This window comes from Ammospiza caudacuta, chromosome 21 (genome assembly GCF_027887145.1).
Source record: "Ammospiza caudacuta isolate bAmmCau1 chromosome 21, bAmmCau1.pri, whole genome shotgun sequence".
Taxonomy (NCBI): Eukaryota; Metazoa; Chordata; class Aves; order Passeriformes; family Passerellidae; genus Ammospiza; species Ammospiza caudacuta.
In genome coordinates, this window is record NC_080613.1 from 5,085,518 (window position 1) to 5,111,284 (window position 25,767).

General features: G+C 43.3%; 1 protein-coding gene across 11 annotated transcripts in view; it reads left to right on the forward strand.

Annotated features, from left to right (window-relative positions):
* Nucleotides 1-25,767, forward strand: part of FNBP1 (formin binding protein 1) — an 89,942-nt gene that overhangs the window by 51,656 nt on the left and 12,519 nt on the right. For 3 of the 11 annotated variants that reach the window (XM_058818427.1, XM_058818428.1, XM_058818429.1), the window contains 3 exons: nt 10,293-10,421; nt 12,119-12,265; nt 15,673-15,870. In XM_058818427.1, the coding sequence (XP_058674410.1) occupies nt 10,293-10,421; nt 12,119-12,265; nt 15,673-15,870 (474 nt within the window). Of the gene's footprint in view, nt 1-10,292; nt 10,422-12,118; nt 12,266-15,672; nt 15,871-17,228; nt 17,412-22,024; nt 22,112-25,551; nt 25,567-25,767 lie in introns of all 11 variants that reach the window. The other 8 variants (XM_058818419.1, XM_058818430.1, XM_058818420.1 and 5 more) reach the window with 4 other exon arrangements.

Here is a 25,767-nt window from a genome sequence, read left to right on the forward strand (position 1 = left end):
ATGGGATATTGTTCCACAGCCCTGCTGCTCTCCCTGCCTCTCTCCAGGGGATGCAGGAGCTGCTCAGCTCCAAATGAAGCAATAGGATGACTTCAGCCTCCTCCTACTGCAGCACTTCTGTTTTCTCTTGCTCCTTACGGCTTGGCTGCTGCACTCCTACCCCCAAAAGCTCCCAGAAATCCACCTGGCCAGGAGAATGGGCAGTCTGGCTGTGTCAGAGCTCTTCTCCTTGGCAGAACAAGGTGCTCCTTAGGCACTGGGGCTGCTTGCCCTCATTTCTTTGGCTTGAGATTGACACCTTGGCTGCCTCAGCTTGTACCTGCCAACGTGGAGCTATTTTTTGCATCACACACGATAGAGTGGATGGCATTAATGAAATTAAAATTCTACAGTGATCACAATGACACATACAGTCAGAAGAGAATACAGCTGCAATTTCCTAATGCTAAGCTGTATGAGGTTCTGAAATGCTCACGTCTCTTCATCTTTCAAGTCTTTGTAGCCTTTGACAACTGCAGCAGGAAATTCTGTGCCAGAGCTGCCATCTACCAGCACTTTGCCCAAAGCATTACAAATTGGAAGCATTAAGGAACCAGCACTTTCCTCCTTATTTCTCCAACACTGCTGGCAAAGAGCCTAAAAGCAGGGCTGTATGTGGAGCTTGGGCATCATGTATCAAGGTCCACATTCCCTCTGTAGGACCAGGTATGTGGAGGGCACAGCCCTTCTCTGCCCCTTCTATGGCCAGCATGGGCTCCATCATTGCCAGGCAGCAGCGTGGTAGCTGGTTTTGGTGGGAGGAGTGTTTGGCTTTGTTTCCTCTCAGCTCCTTTTTTGGCAGTAGGAACATGGAGCAGAAGCTGTGCTCAGTCTCTGCCATGATCACAGTGTGCAGGAATAGAGGGAGAGTGGAGCAGGGCACCTGAGCTCCCTTCCCTGTTTGCACTGAGCCTCTAAACCCCCAGCACCCAAAACACCCAGAGATGTTTGTTTGTGTCAACACAAAATGCAGAGTAGCCAAGTCAGGGCAGGAAGCTCACAGTCTGTGAAAATATCCTTATAAACTAAATAAATGCTGCAACATGCTGATGCTGCTTCCAGGAAGCCTTGTAGGTATCACTGAAAGCTTTATTTCACTTGGATCACAGTGGGTTGTGTGCTTTAAAGCACTTCTCTTTCAAAAACCACAGAGGAGCTGCTTCAATTTTTTGCCCATTTGGGGAAATGGTCTCTGTCGCCAGCACGGAGCCACTGTACATATAAGGCAGAGCTCTATTGTTTCTGCCTTCTCCTCAGAGCTGCAATCACTAAAAAGCTGACATCTTTATGGGATAATGTGGTACCCAGTGGTGCCTTTGTAGACTTCTTGTAATAAAATTAAAAAATCAGCCTTTTTTTCTAAGGGTTTATTTTCCAGGTAGGCATTTCAGAGTCTGATTTTAAAGAGGAAGTAGCTGAGAGCAGCCATGGGAAGGATTTGCCTCTTGATTTGCTCAGCAGTTGTGGTGAGGAGAGTGGTTTGAAGTACTTGGTGTCAGGCAGGATCTGTCCCTTGGCTAAAGATAAACACAGTCAAGTGTTGACCTTAGGCAATAATCTGAGATACTGAGGAATTTTAGGTGTATTTTCCTTTGGTTTTGAAGTGGAGGAACTGAGGGAAATGGGAGTGATCTCCAGTTTACTGAAATCTCTCAGATTTCCCCTATGTTCTGCAACTTTCAGATTATGTCTTCAATATCCAAGATGCTTTGGAGACCCAGAATAGCTTTACATTTGCATAAAGCCTTAAAATAGAATATCACCATGATAGTAGCTTTCTAGTCTGTAAATATAACTGTGGGGAGATACTGAGAATTCATGTTTGAGGTTTCATTTTCTCTTTTCTCATACCACATTACCTGAGTGCTGAATTTCTGCACAAAGCACAGAGTCTGTCCCCCTCCTTACCCACAGGAGACACACTTAGCATGGCTTGGAGTAGCTGAACCATGAGCAAAGTCTGACAGAACTTAGGTGTAGAAAGCCTGCTAATTGGGACCTGGGATTAGCTGATATTCCTTGTGCTCAGCAGTGCTCTCAGGTGGGAACTGCAGCTCCAGCCATGCTCTGGGACACAGACCCCTGCACTGGGAGCTTACACATCCTTGCAATGAGGGGTGTAGGAAGTTATTCTGGGCTCTGGAGGTATCTCAGGTGGATGTTTCAGCAGTCAGGTCACAGTGAAGGCAGATGCAGTCACTGACACCCCCCAGACTAACCTGGAGGAACCCCAGCTCGGGGCTCTGCTGTTGCCACATCCCCCTGAGGTTTGGTCAGCAAAGTCTGTCAGGAGTGAACTTCATCCTAACCCAGGTTGTGGGTGTCTGCCTTCTGCAGATACTGTAGCTATTTAACTAGGCCTGAATTTCCAGGAGATGCAAACTCGTCTGCTCTGTGATGGTGGGACTTGGATCCCTTCCCTCTCCTGTCTGTATCAAGGCACTCCATGAGTGCACCAGCACTGTAGGAAATGCAGTGCCATGCAAAGGTGGTGCTGCAAGGTGGAGAGGACTGACAGTGCTTGTGTTATTAATATTGCACTGAATGGTCCCAGAGGCTTTGCTTTTCCCATTCTCTGCTGTGAATTTGAAGAGATACAGCAGCAGCAGCAAGGTGAAATATGCAGGTGAGGTGAGCCAGGCTCAGTCCTGAGCATGGTGCAGGCCTTCCTGTGCAATTCTTGTTGGAGAGTTTGACACTGCAGAAGATTTTCCCTGTGTGGTGGTGAGTTTTTTGTGTGTTGAGTAGGCAGCCGCTTCTTTTTTGCTCCACAAATAGAACTGGCTAAATTTCTGTGTCTTTGCTCGTGATGTGTGTCAGATTTCTCATCAATTCAAATGCTGGGTAATGTGATTTAATGTTATTTCTCTTGGTTATGCAGACCCCAGTCTCCTTCCTGAACTGCTTCCTTCCTAAAGGATGATGCAGTTTGTGAACTCAGGGAGTCCCTCAGGAGAGCAATTTGCATTTCTGGAAGAGTAAGCCTTGTTTACAACCTGCCATCCCAGCCTCTCCATGCAGAGCAGCTGTTTCCCTTTTGGAATCATGACTAATTTAAGAGGGTCGATTTCTACTCAATAGAGAGTTAATGACTCCAGCAGGAGTGTCTGGGGAACTTCATAAATCTCTGTATGTACCCTATACATCCCCTGTGCTTGGTGATAAGAGATCAAAGAGCAGATCATGAGCCACTTTTGGTGTAAGGCAAGGAAATCCAACTGAACTTAAATTTCCTTTTAGCAGTGCTCTTACGTGGCAATTTGAGTGAGTTTTGTCACAATACAACTCTTTTGGGAGGTGATTGCTGAAGAGAGGGAGAAGGAGTGTGAAGGGGAGGTTTAAGAATATCTTCTGAATTGAACAACTGCAGTTTGAATCACCAGTGCAATAGAACTGGTGTTCTAAGCTAATGCAAAGCAATTATTTCATGCTGTACAGTTGGAAAGCTTCTTTATAGTCATTCTTTTTTTCTGTCAAAACATTGGAATAAATCTTTTCACCTGCGTGAGAAGGCCTCAGAATTTAGCTAATTTCGTTTGTAAGCTGTTCAGTTTCAGTGAATCATAGAATACCAGGTTGGAAGGGAATTGAAGGATTGTCTGGCCCAGTGTTCCTTGGCAAAAGCACAGTCTAGACAAGATGGCCCCAAACCCTTTTCAGCTGAATTGTGCCCCGTGTTGGGGATTCCACCATTTCCTTGGGGAGATGATTCCAATGGCTCATTGTTCTCACTGTGAACAATTGTCCCTGGTGTCCATTTGGGGTCTCCCCAGGGGTGACTTGTTCCCATTGCCCTTTGTCTTTTCCCTGTGACTCCCTGTACAGTCTCCATGCTCCCTGTATGACCCTTCAGACCCTGGCACACAGGGACAGGTACCCTAAGCCTTCCTTCTCCAGACTGACCTAACCCAGATCTCTCAGCCTTTCCTCACAGGACAGCTTCCCTGTGCTGGATCCTCTCTGTGGCCTTTCTGGACCTTCTCCAGTCTGTCCAGGTGTTCTTTTTGTATAGTGGAACCTCTGGACACAATATTCCAGCTGTGCCCTGACAAATGCTGAGAGGAGGGGGACAAGGGCTTTATCTCTGCTGGGAAAGCTCTTGTTGCTGCAGCTCAGCATCACCCTGGTCACTCACACTGATTCACCTCCCTGAGAGACAAAGCTGTGTGTTTTACCCATAAAGTTGATCTTCAAGGCTAAGAATTTGTCCTGGTAACTTTTTCAACCCTGTCTGTCCCTTCTGTGTTGGCTGTGTTTGTAAATTCTTTCTTGGAGAGAGAGGAGTAGAACCGTGCCCAGTATTCCAAGTATGAGCTAAGCAATCTATTACCCAGGCCTGAAATTTCCATTATTTATATTCAAGAAATAATTTCCATTATTTATATTCAATACCCAGATTTATACATGGCAGAGTTTAATTGCTTATGTAGTACAACTAAACAGACCTCCAGAAATCATTTAAACATTGTGGGCCAGTGCTCCAAATACATCTTTTCTTGTTACCTCCTCCATCAAACCCACATAACCTTCCATCCACAGAGATTATCCTTCTTTTATAATGAATTAGACTTGCTGGGTGTTTGCAGGGATTCACAGTTCAGTCATCCAGAGAGTTTGGTTATTTAGTATTCATGACATGAGAATGGCAGTGCAAGGAGAGAAACTTTTGGGTCTGAGGCACAGTTATTCCCCAGGGCCTTGGAGCAGTGTGCTGAGAGGGGCTGCTGTGCTGTTCTTCTTAATTAATTTAATCCATCTCTGTTGTTAAAACTTTAACAGGACTGGGTTGTTTGGGGATATCTTTTGTTAGTGTGAGTTCCTGAATTCTGGCAGAATTGTGTGCACTGAGACTGCTCTAGATAACAATTCCTGAGATGTGGTGAGGAAGATTTTCCATCCTCTGTCAGTGGTTTGCTCATTTGTATATTATATTCAGCCAAAGGATTTCAGGGACCCACAGAGTCTCAGATTTTTCCTCCACCTCTTCAAATGCTAAAAGAAAGGATTTTTCTTTTTGTTTCTTTCCCTGCTGTTATTTTGCACCCCCCATTCTGCCTTTTTTTTTTTTTCTTTCGGGAAATCAAATTCCAAATCCTTTCTCTTCTTGCCAGTTTAGAGAGACCCAACTGGTTATTGCAAAATAGTGAAGAGTGGAGCTTGATTTGGAGGCTCTGTAAATCCAAGCCTGGAGCCTTGGCCCTGTTTTGGAGTCTGTGGCAGGATGCCCCCTGTCAATAATGACCCTGCCCACACTGCCAGTGCTGCTCTTGGTGCCCAGGTCACAGGAGGGAGGGCCAGAGCCTGGAGCTGAAAATCTGGGAGCAATAGAAAGCATTCCAGAAATTGGGGAAGTGTTTCTGAGTCTGCCTTTATCATTAAGGGATTTTAAAGGGATTGGGTAGTTGAGGGGAGGGGGCAGGGTGGTTTTTTTTTGTGTGTTTGCAATTTAGTCTGATCTTGGATTTGCCAAAGCCAGATCTGTTTTGGCAGGCAGTGGCCTGGCAGTGACGCATCTCACATGCTGTCTGAGTTTGAAAGAAAAGAGGGGGTGCAGAATGGGAGAAAAGAAAGAAGAAACAAAGTGACACCAAAGTTTTGACTGGAAACTCTGCCATTCTGGACAAGAGCAACTGCTGAGGAGTTGAGCTGTTCCACTTAGTGTGGACCAGCTGAATAACAGCCAAAGTTTTTTTCTGCCCTTTTCAGTTATTCGTATCACTCCCACCATAACAGCCCTGAGGAGCTGCATTTTTTGTCTGTGTAAACCCAGAAAGAAGACAGTGTGTCTATTGACCCTTCTGCTGTTTCTGGAATGTGTCTCAGAAAATTGTTCTCAGCAAAATATCCTCATTCTTTTCTGTATTGGAGGCCAAAATGGCAGAAAATATACTTGGTTTTTAAAAATTTCTCCTACACTTCATCAGAAGTTGCATTTCCTATCAAAGGAGGTTTGGGGAAGAAGGTAAATGGAACAATATAAATGAAATATTTAATTCTATAAGAGCCTTCCTGTAAAGTGTAGCAGTTTGCAAAAGTCTTTTTACACTTTCAGTGTTAACAGTGCCCATCATAAAGTGTCCATATTGCCTTTCTCTGTTCAATTTTCCTGTTCAAAGGCATAAAATATTAGGACTGATTTAATTCACACCAATATACAAAGCTTTAGTAGTGCTGCATGTTTGCAAGTATTATGGATAAATTCCCTCATCCGTTATTCTTTGATCTCATTCTGCTGTGCACTGATTGCTGAAGTTGCATCTTATTGATGAACTCATGGGTTTCAAGCAGGTGATAAGAAGACTCACACTAAATATATCTCTCTAACATGAGTTATTTCAAAGGTTTGCAGGGTTAACTTTCTTCTAATTTCTTATTTTAAAAGGCAAAAAAATACCCCCATAAATAAAGTCAGATTTCAGTGCATCAGTGTCCTACCCTGGCGTCTTCTTTCTGGCATCTGAGCTCCTGGTAGAGTCATTTATCTGAACTAACTCATTGTTATTTTGGGAGTCTGGTTTCTGCAACTCAGTTGTTTAGAAGGAAATCTGTGGGAAATGGAGTTAAAATCATCTTGAGAGAACAATGTTTGTGCTCTTCCACTATCTTAAGAAATAGATGCCACAGTGTGTGGTGACAGCTCATATGGCCTTTGAATTTAGTGTTTTTCTCCTAAGGTGGGTGTGCTGCTAAGGCCTGATTTTTTTAAAGAATATTTTTAAAATACTGAAGACAGCCACAGAAATCAGCGCTTTGCAAGTTAATACTGCTTGCAGTTAGCTACTGTGCTGCATTCTTACCCATCAAGCAGCAAGGCTGTCTAAAGAAAGGGAAAAAGATTGTGTTTGATTCTATTTAATGGCATCTCTGCATAGATTCTGAGAGAGAAGCTCACCTGTAATAAACCTCCCCTGCTGCAGGTGAGCTGTTACTGCTTCAGTCTGTCAGAGCTGTTCTCCTTTCCCTGGAGTGTTCTCTCAGGGCTGCAGCAACACTCCCTGCTCTGGCTGCTCAGCTCTGGCTGCAGGTGCAGGAAAACCCAAAGTTTACCTGTCTGCTCCCTGCAAGGCTGCAGGTGCTGTTGTGCATTTTGGGGAGCACTTTTCTGGATGAGACCAGCACTGACATTTGTGACCTTTTGCTTTTGGTGCTGCCATATGAGCTCAGACAAGAGCTGCCTTAACAAACCCAGACTTTGGGGGAGGAACAATGCCTGTATGCACTGTGCAGCTTTATTTTGGGGCAAAAAACTGTTACAAATCTATGTTTGGGTAGGAGAGGTCTGAAATCTGTGCATCTTTTGCAGTGCCAGACATTTGGAAGCAGAGCACTGCTGTTCTCCCCACAAGCCTCTCAGGTGTACATACCCCTTTTGCTTTTCTGCAGTGCTGAAAGGTGACCTCATTCTTTTTCCCTTTGAAGAGGGGAGTTTTTGCTGCATTCAGAGCCCCTGGCTCTGACATCCCTTACAACTGAGCAATCTGTCAGCCTGGAGAGGTGGATTGTGTTTCACATATGGGACTGGAAAGTAGCTCTTGTTCACTCATCCCTGCCCAGTTAAAGGAGAGAATGTGAGGACTGAAAGCTGCATCCCAGTATTGTTCTGTATCTGAAGTCACTGTCTGGTTTTCCAGACCCCAATTATTCCAAAGCCTTTCCTCCTGGAAATACTGTTCAGAGCAAATCTTTTAGCATTAACTCTAAGAAGCCCCAAAAAAGCTTTCTCTGAAGCTGTTTGTATGCTCAAGTGAGCAGCAAAGAAGCAAAACTTCATTTTCTGTAAAGCCCAGCTATAAATTACTCCTGAAATAGCTCCCGTGACTCTCTGCAGTTCTGGGCTACTGCATCCATTACTCTGAATGTGAAACTTAACATCATTGACTTGTTTTTATCTTTCTGTGCTTCAACAGAGTGCAGGAGTCTCACTAGAAAGTACAATTCTGTTAATGCTGGAAGTGATGATGTTAGAGGAAGTGACATACTGAAATGAAGTAATAAAAAATTCAAATTTAATAAAAATCGATTATTTTCAGATCCAAATACCTCATTGGAAAGATATTTAAACAGTTTGAAGCTTGCCAAATGCATTAAATGGCCAAGAGAAACAAAGCATCACTAGGGCTCTCATACAAAAAGTTCTGGTTTTGGAATGCACCCAATTTTATTTACTCATCTGCTGCCCCCTCTTATTTGGGGCCAGTTAAGATAATTTTGGAAACTGAGTGTCTACTCTTGTATACATTTAGCTCAGAGTTACTTTTTCATATCCAGCCAATGAGTTTGAAAATGAACTCTGATGGCTTTAATGCTTGCTGGGTCTGCCTGGAAATGTGTAATAATGGATTTCTTGTTTTTCTGCTTCAACAATAGAGTCAAGGGACAAATTCCTGAGCTGCATTATTTAAAATTATTTTTAAAAAAAGAAAGGGAGAGACAGCTGTATGAGTGGGAGTGGGGCTGGTGTAAAGTCAGCTCAGACAATGGGCTCCTCTTAGGTAGATGAGGAGAATGGGCCTCACAAATGGATATTGATCTGCAGCAGCTGGGATGTGAGGAAGGGGTTGGGAGATGAGTGTGAACCACTCTTACAGCTGCTGCCTTTCCATGGCTGACTTTGTTTTCCTGGTAAATTTGTATTTGTGGCACAAGGACATATTGTTTTCCACTTGTATTTAATGTAGCTGCATGTGAGCATGTGGATGGTAAAGTTTAATAAACTTTATAGCACTTGGGCAGGGAAATGATTGATGTGGCTTTGTGGAATTTGATTGCAGGATGTGAATTTTCTGGAATTAGGCACTCATCCTTTGGACAGTTAAAACTCCTGGGAACAGGCAAAGTTGAATATATGTCTTTTATTGGATTCACTTATTTGGTTATAGTCACATTCTTCTCCATTTGATGCTGCTGTTTCATCTCCTGTGATGCACTTAGTGCCCAGTATCTCCTCATCCTGCTTGAATTATTTCTGGAGAAAGAATGTGAAGGGGATCTGAGAAATTCCTACAACTGACTGCAGAAGCAATATCTGAATTGATGTGAAATAAATTATTAGGTGAGATGTACAAACCTGACAAATGTGGAGGAAGGCTACTTCTTTACAAACTGAGATTTGAAACCTCCTGGCAGAATTTGTTGATTACAAAAACGTTCCATGATTTGGAATTCCATGGATTTCTTGTCAGGAAACTATTGTCTGCTTGGAACAGTTCAAGGAATAACCCTGTTCTGAACTGGTTTTAATGGGAGCCCACTTAAAATATGCTAAAATTCATTGTTGTGTTGTGTCCCCATAAATGTGTTTTTTAAAGCAGCACTTCTCTGCCTTGTCTGAAGGAATTATTCAGAAATTCAGCAGCAGAGCTCCAGCAGGGAAGGGGAGCTTCAGTATGGGGAAGACATAGGGAATTTTGGAAGAGAAGAGAAGGAAGAGCTGCTGTGTGAAGGCCAAAGGCAGGGAAGGAAAAGGCATCTAAAGCAAACAGATGGGAGAGGCAGTAAGGGAAGAATATTGGGCAGTGAAACAGATAACAGAAGGCCTTGGGAACAGAACTGTAAGGGGAGGAATCTGAAAACATAGAAGGGTCATTTGGGGACAGATTATTCTAGGGAAAGAAGTGAGATTAATTGCCCAGTGCTCTGCTGTGTTGGGTAGCAAAGCAAATCATCTGTGTGGGTAAAAATAGGAAGGGAGGCATCTCAGCTGCTGCTCAGGCTCCTCTTTCCTTGTGTGCTTCATGCCAGGGCTGTGTGAGGAGTGGAGAAAGGGCTCTGCAGGGCACACAGTTAAGAGGTTTTGTCATTATTATGTTGGCTGAAATGAGACAAAACTCTTGGGTTTTTTCCCAGTTCCCTTTCCCCAGAAAACCCTGCTCACCAACAGGGAAGCAGCTCATTAGAGGGAAGCATCAGGTGCCACCCAGCAGGGCACAAGAGGAGCAAGAAATGAGTCCATGAATGTGCTGGGAAGGTGCCTGTCCTGTGGGCAGGTGGAGGGACCAACTTCTGTTTGGTGTTTGATGTGCAGTTCAACCAGAGGTTGTTCATGGAAAGGAAAATGGTGCTTGAAGTAGCACATTGGAACCCCAGAAAGGAGCAGCAGCACTGTCCACAGTGCAGCTTGAATGTTTCACACAAGAGGAGCCAACCAAAAGCTGCTGTTCTCATAATGTTCCTGGATAGTAAGATGAGGAGTACCAGCATGCAATTGCTTTCCATGTAGCCTAAATTATAAATTTCTTTTGGTATTTCCTCAGGCAAGACAGCAAGCCCAGCTAAGACATCAGATGGCAGAAGACAGCAAAGCTGAATATTCTTCCACCCTACAGAAGTTCAACAGTGAGCAGCATGAACATTACTACACACACATACCAAACATCTTCCAGGTAAAGAAGGGCACTGGCAGGGCTCTAGAGTAGCCCATAATCCTGTGACAAGAATATATTGCTCATCACCTCAATTCTATGACCCTGACTTTTAATTTTTGGTGATTTTTTTTGGTCATTCTTAGCAAATTTTACATACAATCTGCCACCCTGAGAGATGGTAGGATAAATTATCCCTTTTTCTCAAATTAGATATGAAGGAATCAATAGCACACAAGGAAGGTGACGTTGAGGTGTCGTGACAGATGAGGACAGCCTTTGGAATCCTCACAATCTGGCTCTGTTCAGCTCCTGTGTCTGTGCAGCTGGGGATGAGGGAGAGCATCACTGGCATTGTTGGGGCAGGAGGCAGCTGGGCATTGTTGCATCTGTGAAGTCCAGCAGCCCTTTAAAACCTGTGTTCAAACCAGGCTGCACAGATGGTTAAATGTGAACCACAAGAATTCTGCAGCAGTGAGTTCAAAGGGTTTTAAGGAAGCCACTGATTGTGTCTTAGGGTGCCTAAGGACAGGCTGCAGAGGAAGAATAAAAAAGCCATCAGATTCATTCTGAGTGAAGTTCTGAGTTTGTGCTTGAATGAGTGAATTGAGGTTAATGTAGTAGAACAGAACTTCTAAATGACTGTTCCCTTGTAATGGGTCATGAGCATCAGAAGTGGAAAATGCAACCTTTTCAAGGGAGGACATGTCACATGCTTGTCACCAGATGAGCAGGAGCTGATATTTGCGTGGCAAACACGCACTTCCCACCCACTGCTGAAACTTGTGGGCTAAATGGCCACCTCCTCTTCTGCCTCATGGTATTTCAAACCAATGCCTTGAGATAAGCTGTTCCTGGAATTCAGCAAAGGCTGGAGCTGAGGAGGAGCACTCTGATCTCAAGTCCTGCAGATGTGCCCTCTTCCCTGCAGTGCACAGTGAGCTGCAGGGTTTGCTTTAAATATTGAAATAAGTTATTTTGTAAAGAATTGGTGTTGCTTGTGGGTCAGTCAAGGCAAAGGGGATTTTTGGCTGCTCCTGCAGCCCAGTGAAACAGGCTGCTGCTGTTTATGTCCTTCTGTATCCTGCTAATGGAATTATGCCACGTTCAGTTTCCCTCCCTGGTAAAGGAGAGGCCCCTGGAAGAGATGCTGGAGATCCTGAACTGAATCCAGTGAGCAGTCAGGAGCTGTGCTGTGAACAACACAGGATGTTTTTATTGTGCATTAATACATCAATACATGATGTACTGTGAACAAAACGTGATGTACAGCACTCCCTAAACACCAGAAATTGCCTTCTATGGAAAAGAAGGGCAGACATCAAGATCTTTGTTTGGTTGGATTCTGCGGTGGAATGAAAATGAGATTTTCCTGAACATGCACAGAAAATGAAGAAATTTGTTGCAGAAATTCTTTTAAAAGCCTTAGGAACCATCCTTACAAAAGTCTAAAGCTGGAGTTTGACAAATCAGCATTTTTGAACATAAAAAGTTAATTGAAAAATTTTCAGTAAAAGAGACTACTTTAAGAATGACATTTTGATGTGTGAGGGAACAGGATCACTTGGTGCCTTCCTGAGAGCAGCTGTCCTAGTTTGTTCTTAAAAATATATTTAATCCTTAAGTTTTAAAGTAGTTGATGTAAGCTGGAGAGGAAAATTGGGTGAAACTCTGAAGTTAATCTTGATGTTTGACCTGAATGAAATGTACTATTTTAGAAAATACAAGAGATGGAGGAAAGAAGAATCGTGAGGATAGGGGAATCCATGAAAACCTTTGCAGAAGTTGACCGCCAAGTGATCCCCATCATTGGGAAGTGTCTGGATGAGATAACAAAGGCTGCAGAATCAGTGGATCACAAGAATGTAAGTGTTGCATTGGTGGTTTTCATGTTTAATATTGGTCTCAAATTCATGGAGACTGAAATCCTGGGCCCAGGCTCAGCACAAGAGCTTTGCAGTCACGGAATTAAACCAAAGAACAGCTTCTTGTCCCAAGCTGCTTTGTCTGAGGCAGGATGTGCTCAGATTATTCCCCAAATCTACTTAATGTCCAGAAATGCCTTTCCTGCAATACTTTTTAATTTTTTGTTTTTTATTAAGAAATAGGCTCTCATTTTATTAGGATAATTACTTTTTGAAATATTGCATTTTAAAAGCGGGCATCAGCATGTGTTGTTGGACATAATGTCAGATACTTAATCACCAATTCTTATAAAGGTGGTTTCTATGTCTCATAAACAGAAAACTGTTTCAGAAATGCCCTAATTCCAGTTAGCTTTGTAATAATGAAAGTATTTGAAGTATTGGCTACAGGAACTATCACAAAATCTTTCTCTAAAATATTTCTTTGCAGGTTTGAGGTTTGCTGGCAATCTATAAATGAGCAAATCTTGATGTCTGACTATAATTTTCCTTTGCAGGATGCAAAGAAACGTCTCTGATGGAAAAGATAAAAGATTGCAGTTGAGCTTCCTGATGTACAGTGACCACAAGGCCAAATGTGTTTTCTGTTTTGTTTGCAGAGTGATCTGCTCCCTTCCTACATGAGGCCTCTGTTCTTCCAGCCTTTCACATTAGTGCTTCAAATGCTGACAGCAAGTGTCTTTCTGCCTGTTTGAATTTCCCATACATGTTTTTCACTGGAATCTTTTCTGAGCTGTTCAGTGCCTGGAGCCATGAACTGGCAGCATAACCCTGAGGCTGAAGTTTTGAAATTAATCCTCTGCTCTCTGTTCAGCAATTGATCTCACAGAGAGCAGCATAGGAAACTCAGGGATCTGAAATTCACTCTCTGAGTGGGAAAAGGGGGAATTGGGGCAGCAATTCCTATATTAGAACAACATGCCCTGCGTGAGGTCCAGGTTTTGGTGCTGCATGGTGAAATCATGCTGGGGAGATTGATATCTCAGACTACACTCTGCCCAAGTCTTCTTAGCAAAACACACATAAAATTAAACTGGGTGTTGGAATCAGGGTGAATTTTATATTCTCTTGCTCCCAAATAAGTCCATAATGGCTCATACACAAGTATGACATGGGAAATAAAGACTTTGGGCATTAATAACTGAATTTACCAGGATCTCCTGTAAACACTGTGCTGACAAAAATGTATTTTACCACAATAGTTCTACCTGAGCAGCTGCAGAGGGTTTAGTGTGTCCTATCTGGAAACAATTATGTTCATAAAGAGTTCTTTCTCCTTAACTACCATCAAGGATTTTTTCATCTCTGGAGCAGTAGTTTCTAACTATGTTGATTACAATGAGAGTGCTGAATTGGGTATTAAACATGCAACTGTGTAAATAGGATTGCTTTATTCCCTCACTGTACTGCATAGAATTCCTGTTAATGCCAACAGAAACTGCCTGGACTTAGCAGGGAATACTGCTTTGCTGTTACTGTGTTTCTAAGTCAGTTTTAAATATTTTTTTCCATTTCCCTTTTCTAACCACTTGAACAACACAAAGGTCGTGTTGCAAGTGTGAGCTGTGGTGGCTGCCAGGTGAACCTGTGCAGAACCTGATTCAGAGGGTGCTAACAGCAGATAAAATGAATTTGTTATGGGCTTGGAGTTCCTGTTATGACATTATCTCTGTGATATATGGAGCATGCTGGTTATTTTTAGCTCCATTGTAGTGGAATGATGTTTTGAATAAATGGAAGGAAAACTGTAAAATTCAGAATGGAAGAAGGGAAAAGCTCCATGCATAGGATAAAATACCAGTGGAATATTTAATATAACATCTCTGAGAATCAGAGAATGGTTTAGGTGGGAAAAGCCCAACAAGTTCCATCCCCTTCCACACCTTCCACTCTTCCAGGCTGCTCCAAGCCTTGTCCAGCCTGGCCTGGAACACTTCCAAGGATGGGGCATCCACAGACTCCAGGCTCTTGTAGTCTCTCCATCTTTCCTGTAGGCTCCCCTTAGGTACTGGAAGGCAGCAGCTGAGTCACCACAAAGCCTCCTCTTTTCCAGGCTGAACAATCCCAATTCTCTCAGCTTTTCCCACTCTTTTCCCCTCTTCTCTAATCCTTCTTCATCTCACTTTCATGTCTACCATTAAAAATATCTTCAGGTTTAGATCTCAGGGAGTTTAAATGTCAAACAAGGAAGGGGTAATGGAAAGTGTTGTTCTACCTCCCTGAAACTCATGCAGGAATTTCATGGTGCCATCTGATAGATTGTGAGGATCTTAAATCCATGTGGATCTTCACAATCCCATGAAGACTTCTGCAAAGCTTTTCCTGTATCTGTGTTTTGCTCAATGGAGCCTGGCCTCTGGATATATTTACATCCCAGCAGATTTCTCCTGAGCAGCATTTTACCTAGAGCCATTACAGAACCTGTGAAATGCCTTCAAAGCAACAAGTTCTTTTTATGTAACAGGGCAGTGATGCTCTTCTCTAGAGAATAATCAGGTATTTGTGTGCCAAGGCACAGCATCTCTAGAGATCTTGGAATACAGCTGTTAGAGTATTACATAATCTCTCTTCCCAAGAAAACAAGTAGATAAGAAGTCTATTAGGATTTTTTTTCCTGAGTCCATTAGATTTAAATGCATTTGGCAAGCTGAGGTCTGAATTTGATCTTATGTATAATTAATTTTGTTTGTAGACTTGAGTAGGAAGAATGCTATGGATTAGTTTGGCTTTGATTTGTTTGGGTTTTTTTTTCTTTTCCCTCTGTCCAAAACAAAAGAGCAAAGCCATTATACACAATCTACAGCCAGTTTGTGGCTGACTTAGATCCCTCCTAGCAGTGCCAAAAGGGAATTTGGCTTCAGTGGCTCCCACACCAGGGCACAGGGCTGCTGGTGTGACCTTGGACTGCTCAGATGTTGGGCAAAGCTCATAAAACATTTACAGCCATTTGCTGTCACTAAATTCACAACCAACTTGTTGACTTGTGGCAGAGAGGTCACACAAGAGCTCTGCTTTATTGGAGTCTTTATTGGGATTTTCCTCTGATTTGCTAACAGCTGTATTCCCAGCAAATCTGTACATTAAATCTTTGTTGTGAGTCACTTACTGAAGTGTGATTTGCTTTTCTAGTCAGTAAAGTTCATGAGCTTTTACCCCTTTTCAGCAGAAGGTGGAGAGACTTGCATTGATCCTGGGCTCTGGAAGGGCATTGATTCCCAGCAATGAGCCTGGTCACTCCCAGGGCTGGTCCCACACACACAAACCTTCCTGTTCTGCCTTAAAGTGCCACCAATTTGATGCCAAGCCTCCCCTGAGATGTTCACACCTGTCTGTCTGTCCCATTCCAGGATTCCCAGATGGTAATAGAAGCCTTCAAATCAGGGTTTGAGCCTCCAGGAGACGTCGACTTTGAGGATTTCACACAGCCCATGAAGAGAACAGTGTCTGAATCCAGCCTTTCCAACTCCAGAGGGGATGGGAAGTCAGAACCCAAGTTTGGCAGCAAATCCAAGGGCAAGTTATGGCCATTCATCAAGAAAAATAAGGTACTGATTTGCAAGTTTGAGCTTGGTGCTAGTATGTGTTCTGTCAATAACCTGTGTCTTGTCTAGTGATCTTGGCAAGTGTAGTTTTTTTAAACAGAATTTTAGATTCAGAAAGTTAATAACTGATGTCTTAATATGGTGTTTTGTTGTAGTCTTTGGTTACTTAAGTTTCTTTATAACTTTAATTATTTTTTTCTTGTATAATTTTGTTAATTCTGTTGCAGTTTTAAAATTAATTTAACTTAAGTTGTCACGTCTCTGCCATGGTCCATTTCTGTTCCTAACTCAGAGAAGGAGTTGTAAACCACTTACCTAGTGCCATGTGTGTCAACTAACCTTGTTTCCTGTGGGAAGCTTCAGTGTGGCATTACTGTTTTGACACTCCTCAAACTCTCCTTGGCTTTCCATTTGCGTGGTCTTTCCAGTCTGTGCACTGGGGTCAGCAGGTGGGTGGCTGGGAGCAGGGAATTGCTGGGATTCACTCTGAAGCACAACTAATGGAGCAGAACTAACCGGGCAGTTGACTGTTTAAAAGACCATATTAACTTATGTACCCATTAAACCTTTTTCATCCCACTGTCATACTTTACACTGCATGGCAGCATTTATCTGGGGTTACCAGGACGTGTCAGGGGGACTGGACTCAATCAGGTTTCAGTAACACTGATGGAAGCCCAGAATAGCTTTGTATTTTAGACCCCACTCTTGCTCTGACCCTTTACCAAACCACTTAAATTTGAGTTTTAAAGGGGTTCTCAAGTTTCCTTGTAGTGCTGTTGTGGGAGAGGACTCGCTGTCTGGTGCTTACATCAGTGTAGCCAGAATGAAAACACAACCAGGACTGACTCCTGAGCAAATTCATAGAATGATCTGTACAAGTGAAGTGTGATGCACGTTGCTGAGGTATGATTTGGAAGCAGGAAGGAATGTGGTTTGTTGTTTTCCAGATAATAGAAACGCTACTGGGCACTAAGGTACCTTCCTTATCTGATCCATTTAAATTCAGGTATTTGAAAGCTCTATCCATATGCATTATTGCAGCTGTCCACAGAGCAGAACAGGGCAATTTATGGGGATAGTGCTGCATGGAAGAGTCTGCATGAGCTTCCTTCAAAATATTTTTGTGTTACTCTTCTGTTGCATCACTTACTAATACTTTCATTTATCACAACTCTTCATTTAACACGACTCTTAACTACTGCTTCCTCCCCTCTTTTAAACCATGGCCTTTAATATTTAATTATTTAATTGTTTTTTTCTCTGGATTTCAAATATTGGTTTTGATGCTTATTTTCGTTTTGTGTTTTATCTTTTTATTTTGGTTTTTATTCTGTCACTTCTCCATCTCTTATACGTAGCTTATGTCCCTTTTAACATCCCCCCATCAGCCCCCTCCTCCTCCCCCTGCCTCTGCCTCACCCTCTGCTGTTCCCAACGGCCCCCAGTCTCCCAAGCAGCAAAAGGAACCCCTCTCCCATCGCTTCAACGAGTTCATGACCTCCAAACCCAAAATCCACTGCTTCAGGAGCCTAAAGCGTGGGGTAAGTTCTCCTCTGGATACCTCTCTCTCTCTTTTTTTCTCTCTCTCTCTTTTCTTTCTTGCGCTTTTATTGCACGTTCTGTTATGTAAAAACTTTTGTTTTGTGAACGGTTCCATTGTGTTTTAGCACAACATGCAGACAAATCCAAGGGTTCCTAACATATCAAGCCATTTGTAGTCAAAACCCCCACAATGAAACCACAAAAAGTGCAGTTCCTGGTGGAAATGCCAAATCTGGGTGTCTTGGGGAGGAGGAGCTGAACATCAACTTCTTAGATGAGCATTTTTCAAAGTCCTTAGTTTTTCTCTCTGCAGGGTGCGTTCAGCTCAATGTCTGTGTTAAAAGAGTAAATTAGGAGGGATTCTAGGAGATGATAGCTGTGATTTCAGTTGGTGAAAGCTCAGTCTGGAATGATGTGACATTGTCACTGGAGCAGTGGGAACTTTGTTCCAGTCACTCATCCCGTGGTTCAGGTGCTGCAGTGTTAGTTTGTGTAGGAACTCTGAGTATTGACATAAAAACTGGTGAGAGGAGGAAGGTGAACTGATTCTGGGTGGTAACAAAGCTTTTCCATGGTCCATGTGTGCTTTAAACCAGGGCTGCCAGGTCAGGGGAGACTGGGACACAATTCCCAGCACCACAATGCACAGTTTAAACTCACATTCTGTGTGCAAAAGCTTTACTGGTGCAGCATGCAAACTCCAAATGACAGGAGAGGTTCTGAGGGAGCAGGAGTTGGGATTCCCCTGCCAGCAGCTGCAGTGCAATGTGTTTAAACTGGTTAAAACATTGTGTGGTGGAAAGATGCTGAAAGCCTCCAGGGCTGATTTGGGGGTTCACCTGGGTTTAGGTCACACTGGACCCACATTTTGTGACACATCACCACTATTCCAAGCTCAGTGTCCCTGTCTCCTTTGCTGCTGATAAACCTCAGGCCATATTTCCTTCTTTTCCAGGTCAGCTGCTGTTCCTGTTGCTGACAGCAGCTGTGGTTATATTCATAAACCAATGCTGAAGGGTTTGTGTGGAATTAAATCCTCTCATTGGTGGTCTTCATAAGCAGTAAACAAAATGTCAGGTCCCTGAGATAAAATTTGCCATTTTTCAAACAAAAATAAGACTTTATCTTCCATACATAGCACAATTTCTACTGAAAATTTGCTGGTACAGCATGGCTTTGCCTCCTAGATGAAACCCTCAGAATTATTTTCTCCTCTAAGAATTACAGGAAGGAGACAAAAGTGTTCAGTATTTTTAATGTTTTTCAGAGCAGACAGTAACAGTGAGGAAGTGACTACTTTAAAAAGCCCAAATGCTGCTCCAGGCACTCATTTAGGTCTGAGGATTGGAGCTGTATAAAAGCAGAGATGATTTCCATGGGGAACTTCAGTGGCTGGTTACAAAGAACTGAGAGCAGTGCTGTAAACAATGCACTGTCTCATCTGGTTACAGACAGAACATCACAAATAGAGATGTTTTAAACAGTTTCAGTTCTTTGCTACCAAATTGCCATTTAATGGGACACTCAGAACACAAAAAATCCCATTTCTTCCCATCCCTGTTTCACTGGGGAAGTGGGAAGTTTCTAAGCTGTCCAAAGGCAGGTTCTGAACGTTTCCCTCCTCACCTCAGTTGCAGTTTGGCTCAGAATCTTCTCTCTGTGGTTTTTCCAGGTGGAGGCAGAGTTTCAGTTCTGCTCGTGCAGCAGCAGAGCTGAGGGTGTGCTGGGTGGTGGCACCACTCCAGGAGTGGCACCTGGAGCCCTCCTTGTCCTGGGCACTGCTGGGTCACTCTGGGGTGAGGGCACTGCTGCAGGTCAGGGGGTGTGTGGCAATCTAATGCTCCACAGTGGCATTCAGAGAACAGAATGTTGAAATGAGTATTTCCTGCTTAAAAATACTGGTTTGCAGTTCCATGGGCACTTCACCAGTTTGTATTTCAAATGTATGAATCCCTACTGACTGATTGCTTGGCCATATAAGCAACTATAACTAATTGCTTATCACAGTTCCTGAAGGAAGGCCATTATTTTATATTTGAACTATCTAAGAAATCTAAGCACACCTTAAGAATTCTGCATGCCATATTGTTTTAAGCCCTTTGTGTGAAAGGCAAAGTAATGAGAACAATGACCCATAGTCTTCTCTGGAATCCCTCAAATTTCTGCTGACACATTCATTGAGAATGTGCAAGGAAGGCCTATTGCTAAATCTCCATTTAAACCTTTCACTGTGTTCTTTTGCTATTTCATTTCCTTCCCCTCTCAGCTACCAGGATGTTTGTGTGTAAATACTTTTCCTGCCTGACTCATCCTGAGGATTTGGAGTCCAGTGTTCATACCATCATCTCTCATCCCAGAGGGATGAACTCCGGCCCCTTGGATCATTTAGAGATATGGAGGAGGAGGAGAGGCTGAAAACCTCTGGCAACTTGCTCTGCCTCATTTGGACACTTGTCAAATTCACATTTTAGAGCTCCTTGGTGATTTGTATTTGACAAATGGTCAGACTAAGAGATCATCAAAGCGCCTTATGACCTTCAAAAATAAAATCATTCTGACCAGGCAAAAAGAAAATCAAGAACCACCCACAAATCCTTTAAATTTATCAGGTGAAAAAGAACATTTGATCTGTACATCAGGGAAGCAGCTTTTTGGAAGGTCATGCAGGGACCAGCAGGGCAGCACAGTGTAACAGGAGTTGGAACTCTGGATCATTTCATTTGCTATGAATTGTCTCTGCACTGCTGGGTTTGTTCCTTGGCAGAATTCCACTCCAGGCACCTTCAGTGAAGGTGCCCACAAGGCTCTTTAAGTCTTATTTTAGAGTATTCAGCCAAATTGCCAAGCAGGTGCTCCCTGGATTTCTTGCTAACCTGAGCTCTCAGATCCTACAAAGCCAGGGAAAAAAAGTTTACTTCAGAAAAAATGGGATCACACTCCTTTTTTGCACTGTCTTTGGAAGAGGAAAAGAAAAGTAACTCTTTGACATGAGCAAGTCCTGAGACCGTAGCAGGATAAATTCCAGCAGCAGGAATTGCACATTGTAATTGATCCTTGAAACACAACACAGGAATGGATTCCATGCAACTCCTCCATGAAATCTGGGAAATCACAATGTGGTCTGGAGAGGGGAGAGTGTTTTAGCAATTTCCTTTTAAAATTTTGGTTTAGCATCTTAGGTTGCATTTGGCAAAATCACTGGTGACTGTTAAAACACATTATATAATTAACTATGATATGTTCTGTGCCCAGTCTGGTTTTAATTTTGCTTCCAAACCAAACATCCAATGAATCTTGTTTTCATGGAAGGAAACAGATGCCTGAACAATTCACAACAGATGCAAGGTTAATGTGGAGGCACCAATACCAGTATCAGTGGTCACTGCCAATATGAAATCCTAGTCTGTTAAAAAAAAATTAAATATTTAGGTGCTGACTCTTGTCAGTGTCTATGGTTTTCTAATCACATTTTTGAATTTCCCTCAAAGCTTTTTTCTTCTAATGCCAGCAGCAGAAATGTCCATTATAGAGAATACCATAAAACTGTTAGAGCACTTATTGTGGATCAGAGCTAGGAGAAGGAGAAAACTGTCATACATTTTTTGTGTTTTTTCTAATAGTTGCTTTAAAAGACACCATAAAATTAGTGTAGCACTTCAAATCAACTTCATCTCTTTAGGGAAGTTAAAGCCAGAAGAGCACAAAGAAAGAGGAACCCATTACATAACTTATAATTTCATTTATGCTTGCTCTGCTTTTTCTAATTCCATTTTGAGGACAAAGGAAACTCAGTATTCTGCTGGTTGGTATTAATTTTGTGTTCTTTAATTTTATTGCTGCAGCAGCAGTAACATCAGCACCATTTTTTAAAAGAGCAATCCTCCAAACTAACAACATCCAGGGGTAGAACTTACACCTTTGAATGACTCCAAGTGCTGGACTTGGCTCCCCTCCCTCTCCGCAGGGCCTGGGAAGGGGCTGAGCAGGGAGGATGGTCTGGGAGCTGGGGCAGACATTGCTGCCAGCATCCCGGTTCCATAAAGCACACGGAGGAAATTTTGTGGTTTCCTTTCTAGTGGAAGTTGTTGACTTCATTACAATGTGATTTTATTTCCATTGCACCCGTTGCTGTGTCCCTCCCCGCCCGTCCCCTCTGACACTCTGTGCACTCCTGTCCCTCGACACCCAGCTCTGAATCTGCCCCACTGATCAGTACTTTGGTGTTCTGTGAGCATGCAGAGGCAGCCAGCAAACCACCCCTTCTGCAGCCTGCTCTGCTCCCTGCCCTGGGAACACTTGTTCCAAAGTCTCTCTCTGTGCCAGCTCGGGGACTTTGTGGCGGGTGGGGTCATTAAAGCCGTAGTTTGTTCTAGCACTGAGAGAGATGCCTTCTGACCTTGGTATTTAAACAAGCATTTAAAAATACCACATTTTCTGATCTCTCTGAGCATGCTGAACTCTTAATATCCACCTGGCTCCCCGGAGGCTCCCACTCTGCCCTTTGAGGGTGGTCAAACACCAAGCTGCCTTTTGCTGTAGAAGCAGTGAACGCAGAGGTGCCGCGCTCATCCCCGGTGTAACCAATGTGTGTTTTCTCTTGCTGACTCACCAGCAGACACAGTCTTTGTATATTCACAAAGAACTCATGAAGAGGACTTTAGGGACACCCACGTGTGCCGTTGAGGCTAGGGAATATGTTGTAAGTCTGAGTATGGTGTGATCAGCCCATACTGTTGCTACACAGTCGCTAACCCCACTTACAACGCCGGCCCCAGTGTGCTGTGGGAATGTGCTTTGGCAAAGAGCCGAGGAAAATTTGGTGGGAGGCAAGTGGCAGCTTAAAGTGTGATGTGCAGGAAAGATAATGTCTGCTAGTCCTGGAAATGCTGAAATTGGCACAATTGAAATAGCTGGACCTGTGAAATTGAAAGTGTTGCAAACAGGTTCTGCACATTTATTTTAAATTGTTTAATGAATGCAGTCTTGAGCATCACGAGCCCTGAGGGACAGGAATTCTGTGCCTTGGTTGTGAAGCATTCCCTAGAGCCTTTGGAAGCTTCTGTGAGCTGTCTATAATGATGATAGTTCATGGAATCAAGATATGTGACCTCTAAATCTGCTATTTGGACAAAGCAGAGCATGGGGAGATTGTTACAGGGCCACTAAAAAAAAAAAAAAAAGAAAATAAAATTACCTCTTGGTTGTATGTATGGAAGTCCACTGATTTATTTCAACCCTGTTTTCTGTAAGTGAGGTTAGTGGCCGTGACTGTCCAATAACACATGGACCTGCTGGCTTTCATGCTCTCATGTGTTATTGAAGCTTGTGGCTCTTAGACTCTTCATTATTTTCCCTGCAAGACTAAGCTAGGCTTGGTTTAAATTGACAGCTTGAAACACATTTGCTCATTTCAAGGAAATGTAACTTACTTGATCATTCGGGGGGAGAACGCCGTTGTTCTCCCAGGAGCTGTGAGCAAGTTTCTAGCTGTGAAAAGCCAATAGAATGGGCAAAAGTAGTTATGTAGTGTTTAATGCAGATTTATTTTCAATCTGCTTATATTTGTTTATAGAAATTGAATCACTGTCACGTAAAATTACCGATAAATTTCAGAAATGGAAAACTGAACATGACTTATTTCAGCATTTCATTGTTTCCAGCCTATGAACTGCTTTATTTATACTGGTTATAACAATCCCTGATGTACTATTTGGAAATGCTATTAATAAGTTCTCTATTTTTGTCATACTTAACAGCAAAAGAATTGGGCATACAGTGTCTATAATCCCTTTCAAATTTGCTGAATTTGCAGCAAAAGAATAGCCTTGATGCAGATGATTCTCCGCAGTATTTAGTGCCTTTAGAGTGAGTAGTGTTTAGCCACTAGAGCATGTAGCATACATTTGTGCCTTTTTACAGTGCTTCATAGGTAAATATTTATTCTGCACCATGAGTCTTGTCTGTATCTATGTACAAGAATCTCAATTTGTGCTGATCATGTCTATGCTAAAGTTCACAGGAGTGCTAAAGCAATGATGCAAACACAAGCTGCCTACGCTGAATTTCTTCAGACCATTCTTTCTCCTTCTATGATTGCTCTCTCCAATGGATTGGTTTTGTTTGCTTTATTTTTTTAATGGCCTGTTTAGCTCAGAGGGTGAATTTCTTCATGGCACTGTGATTATTATCATGTGTTTGTTCCCTAATGGACTGGACTGCAGAGGGAAGTGTCACTGCTGCCTTGTCACTGAAGGGTCAGCTCACATGCAGCATTTCAGTTATTTCAAGATCATTTATTTGCCTTGAATGGCTGGCATGTGTTGCTGTAAAAATCCTGGTAACTAATGTAAATTGTTATTTTGGGGGGAAAAAGTAAGTGTATTTTTAAAATCGGCTGCCCACAAGATGTGTGGAGCCTTTATTTTAAATCCCATCCTAATGAACTGTGTTTTTGCTAGAAATGAAGCATCTGTTTGAGAACATATTGCCAGGAGCTGTTGGTAGTGACAGAGAACTTGAATGGAAAGAGGTTCCTAAGTCTGGCAGCACAAATCCTTGCCTGGAGAGAGGCATTTTCCAGCTTTTACCTTCCAGCTGTTGCTAACACGGAGTGTGTGCTTTTATGCACCTCAAGTTTGTTGGGTAGCTGGAGCATTTCACAACTGCCCCAAGAGCTGGCAGGCAGCTCAGTGCCCCTTGCTGGAGGAGGAGGAGGAGGCTGGGTGGAGTTTGGATTCTCTTTTCTGTCTGGCTTTAGATCCTGAGCAGCAGCTCCCTTGTGCTTGGCACAGAACTGAGCACTGTCAGCCCCTCTATCTCTTGGCAATCTCTGAGCTGCAGCTGCTCTGTCATTTTGCAATGATGGAAGAGGCTTTGGGAATTTTGGTGGTTGAGTGCCCAGGCACAGTTGTTCACCTGGGAGTTCCTGGGGCACCTGCCCAGAGCTGTGTGCAGGTGAGGCAGGGCAGGCTCTGCTCCATGGGCACACTCTGCTTTCAGTCCTGCTTCCCCAGAGTAACTAAAAGATAATATTTGGGCTCTGTCCCAGGAAATGTGGTAACATCTGAAGAATTAGATCATGTATATCATTTAAGGAGGTTGAATAATGTCTTACCATGCTGTCATAGAACCAATTTGGTGTCAGGAGAATAGATGTTTTTTTTCCTCCTCCTTGGGCCTGACCTCGTCCGACTATGGCCAGAGTACGTTTGAGTCTGAGTATTTATTTCTGAATTGTCCAAGAATGTGAAATGGCTTTCTGTGCCTGCCTGGGCAGCACTCTGCAGTCCTCAGGGACAGTCCAGGGGTGTTGTCCTTTGGCTGTAGCCAAGAACCAGGCATTCCCTGGGGGTCCATGGTGCTGGGTGCTGCTGGAGCCATTCCTCTCCTCTCCTCTCCTCTCCTCTCCTCTCCTCTCCTCTCCTCTCCTCTCCTCTCCTCTCCTCTCCTCTCCTCTCCTCTCCTCTCCTCTCCTCTCCTCTCCTCTCCTCTCCTCTCCTCTCCTCTCCTCTCCTCTCCTCTCCTCTCCTCTCCTCTCCTCTCCTCTCCTCTCCTCTCCTCTCCTCTCCTCTCCTCTCCTCTCCTCTCCTCTCCTCTCCTCTCCTCTCCTCTCCTCTCCTCTCCTCTCCTCTCCTCTCCTCTCCTCTCCTCTCCTCTCCTCTCCTCTCCTCTCCTCTCCTCTCCTCTCCTCTCCTCTCCTCCTCTCCTCTCCTCTCCTCTCCTCGGTTTGGCTCAGGGCTGACCCCCCCAGAGCCCTTCAATCAAGGGGCTGATGCATTTCAGCACATTTTTGATCTAAAGTGACACCCATGCATTTGCCAGCTGTGAGTTTTTCCCACCTCAGTGCTGGGATGGGAACTCCCAGTGTTGTTGGTGTAGCTGTTGTCAGTCAGTCCAGGTCTGATCTCACCTGTGCCCAGGTCCTGCACTTCCCATTTCTGGCCAGGTCATGGCAGCTGCCCAAGCCCATCTTGTGAACTTTTGCACAGATCTGTTAGTGTGACCCATTTTGCCTTCCAACAGCAAGGGGATTGTGTCATTTTATTGTAACATCAACCTCAAAAAGTTCCTCTTCTACTGATGCATTGTTGTTTTTTCTCTCTCTCCCCCCACCCTGTATCTCTCCAATTTTACATGAAGCTTTCTCTCAAGCTGGTAAGCACATTTACAGCATGCCTGTCCTGTGTTTTAATCACAATTTACTGTGTGTTTAATGTGCACTGTGCCACATGTGACATGCCACTGAAATTAACTGTTAAATTTGTTTCTTCTTTGTGTTTGCTTTTTTTGACATTTATCAGATAAATCTGAATACACAGGTCTGGAGTCTAATAGAGGTGATCAGAATTCAGTCTT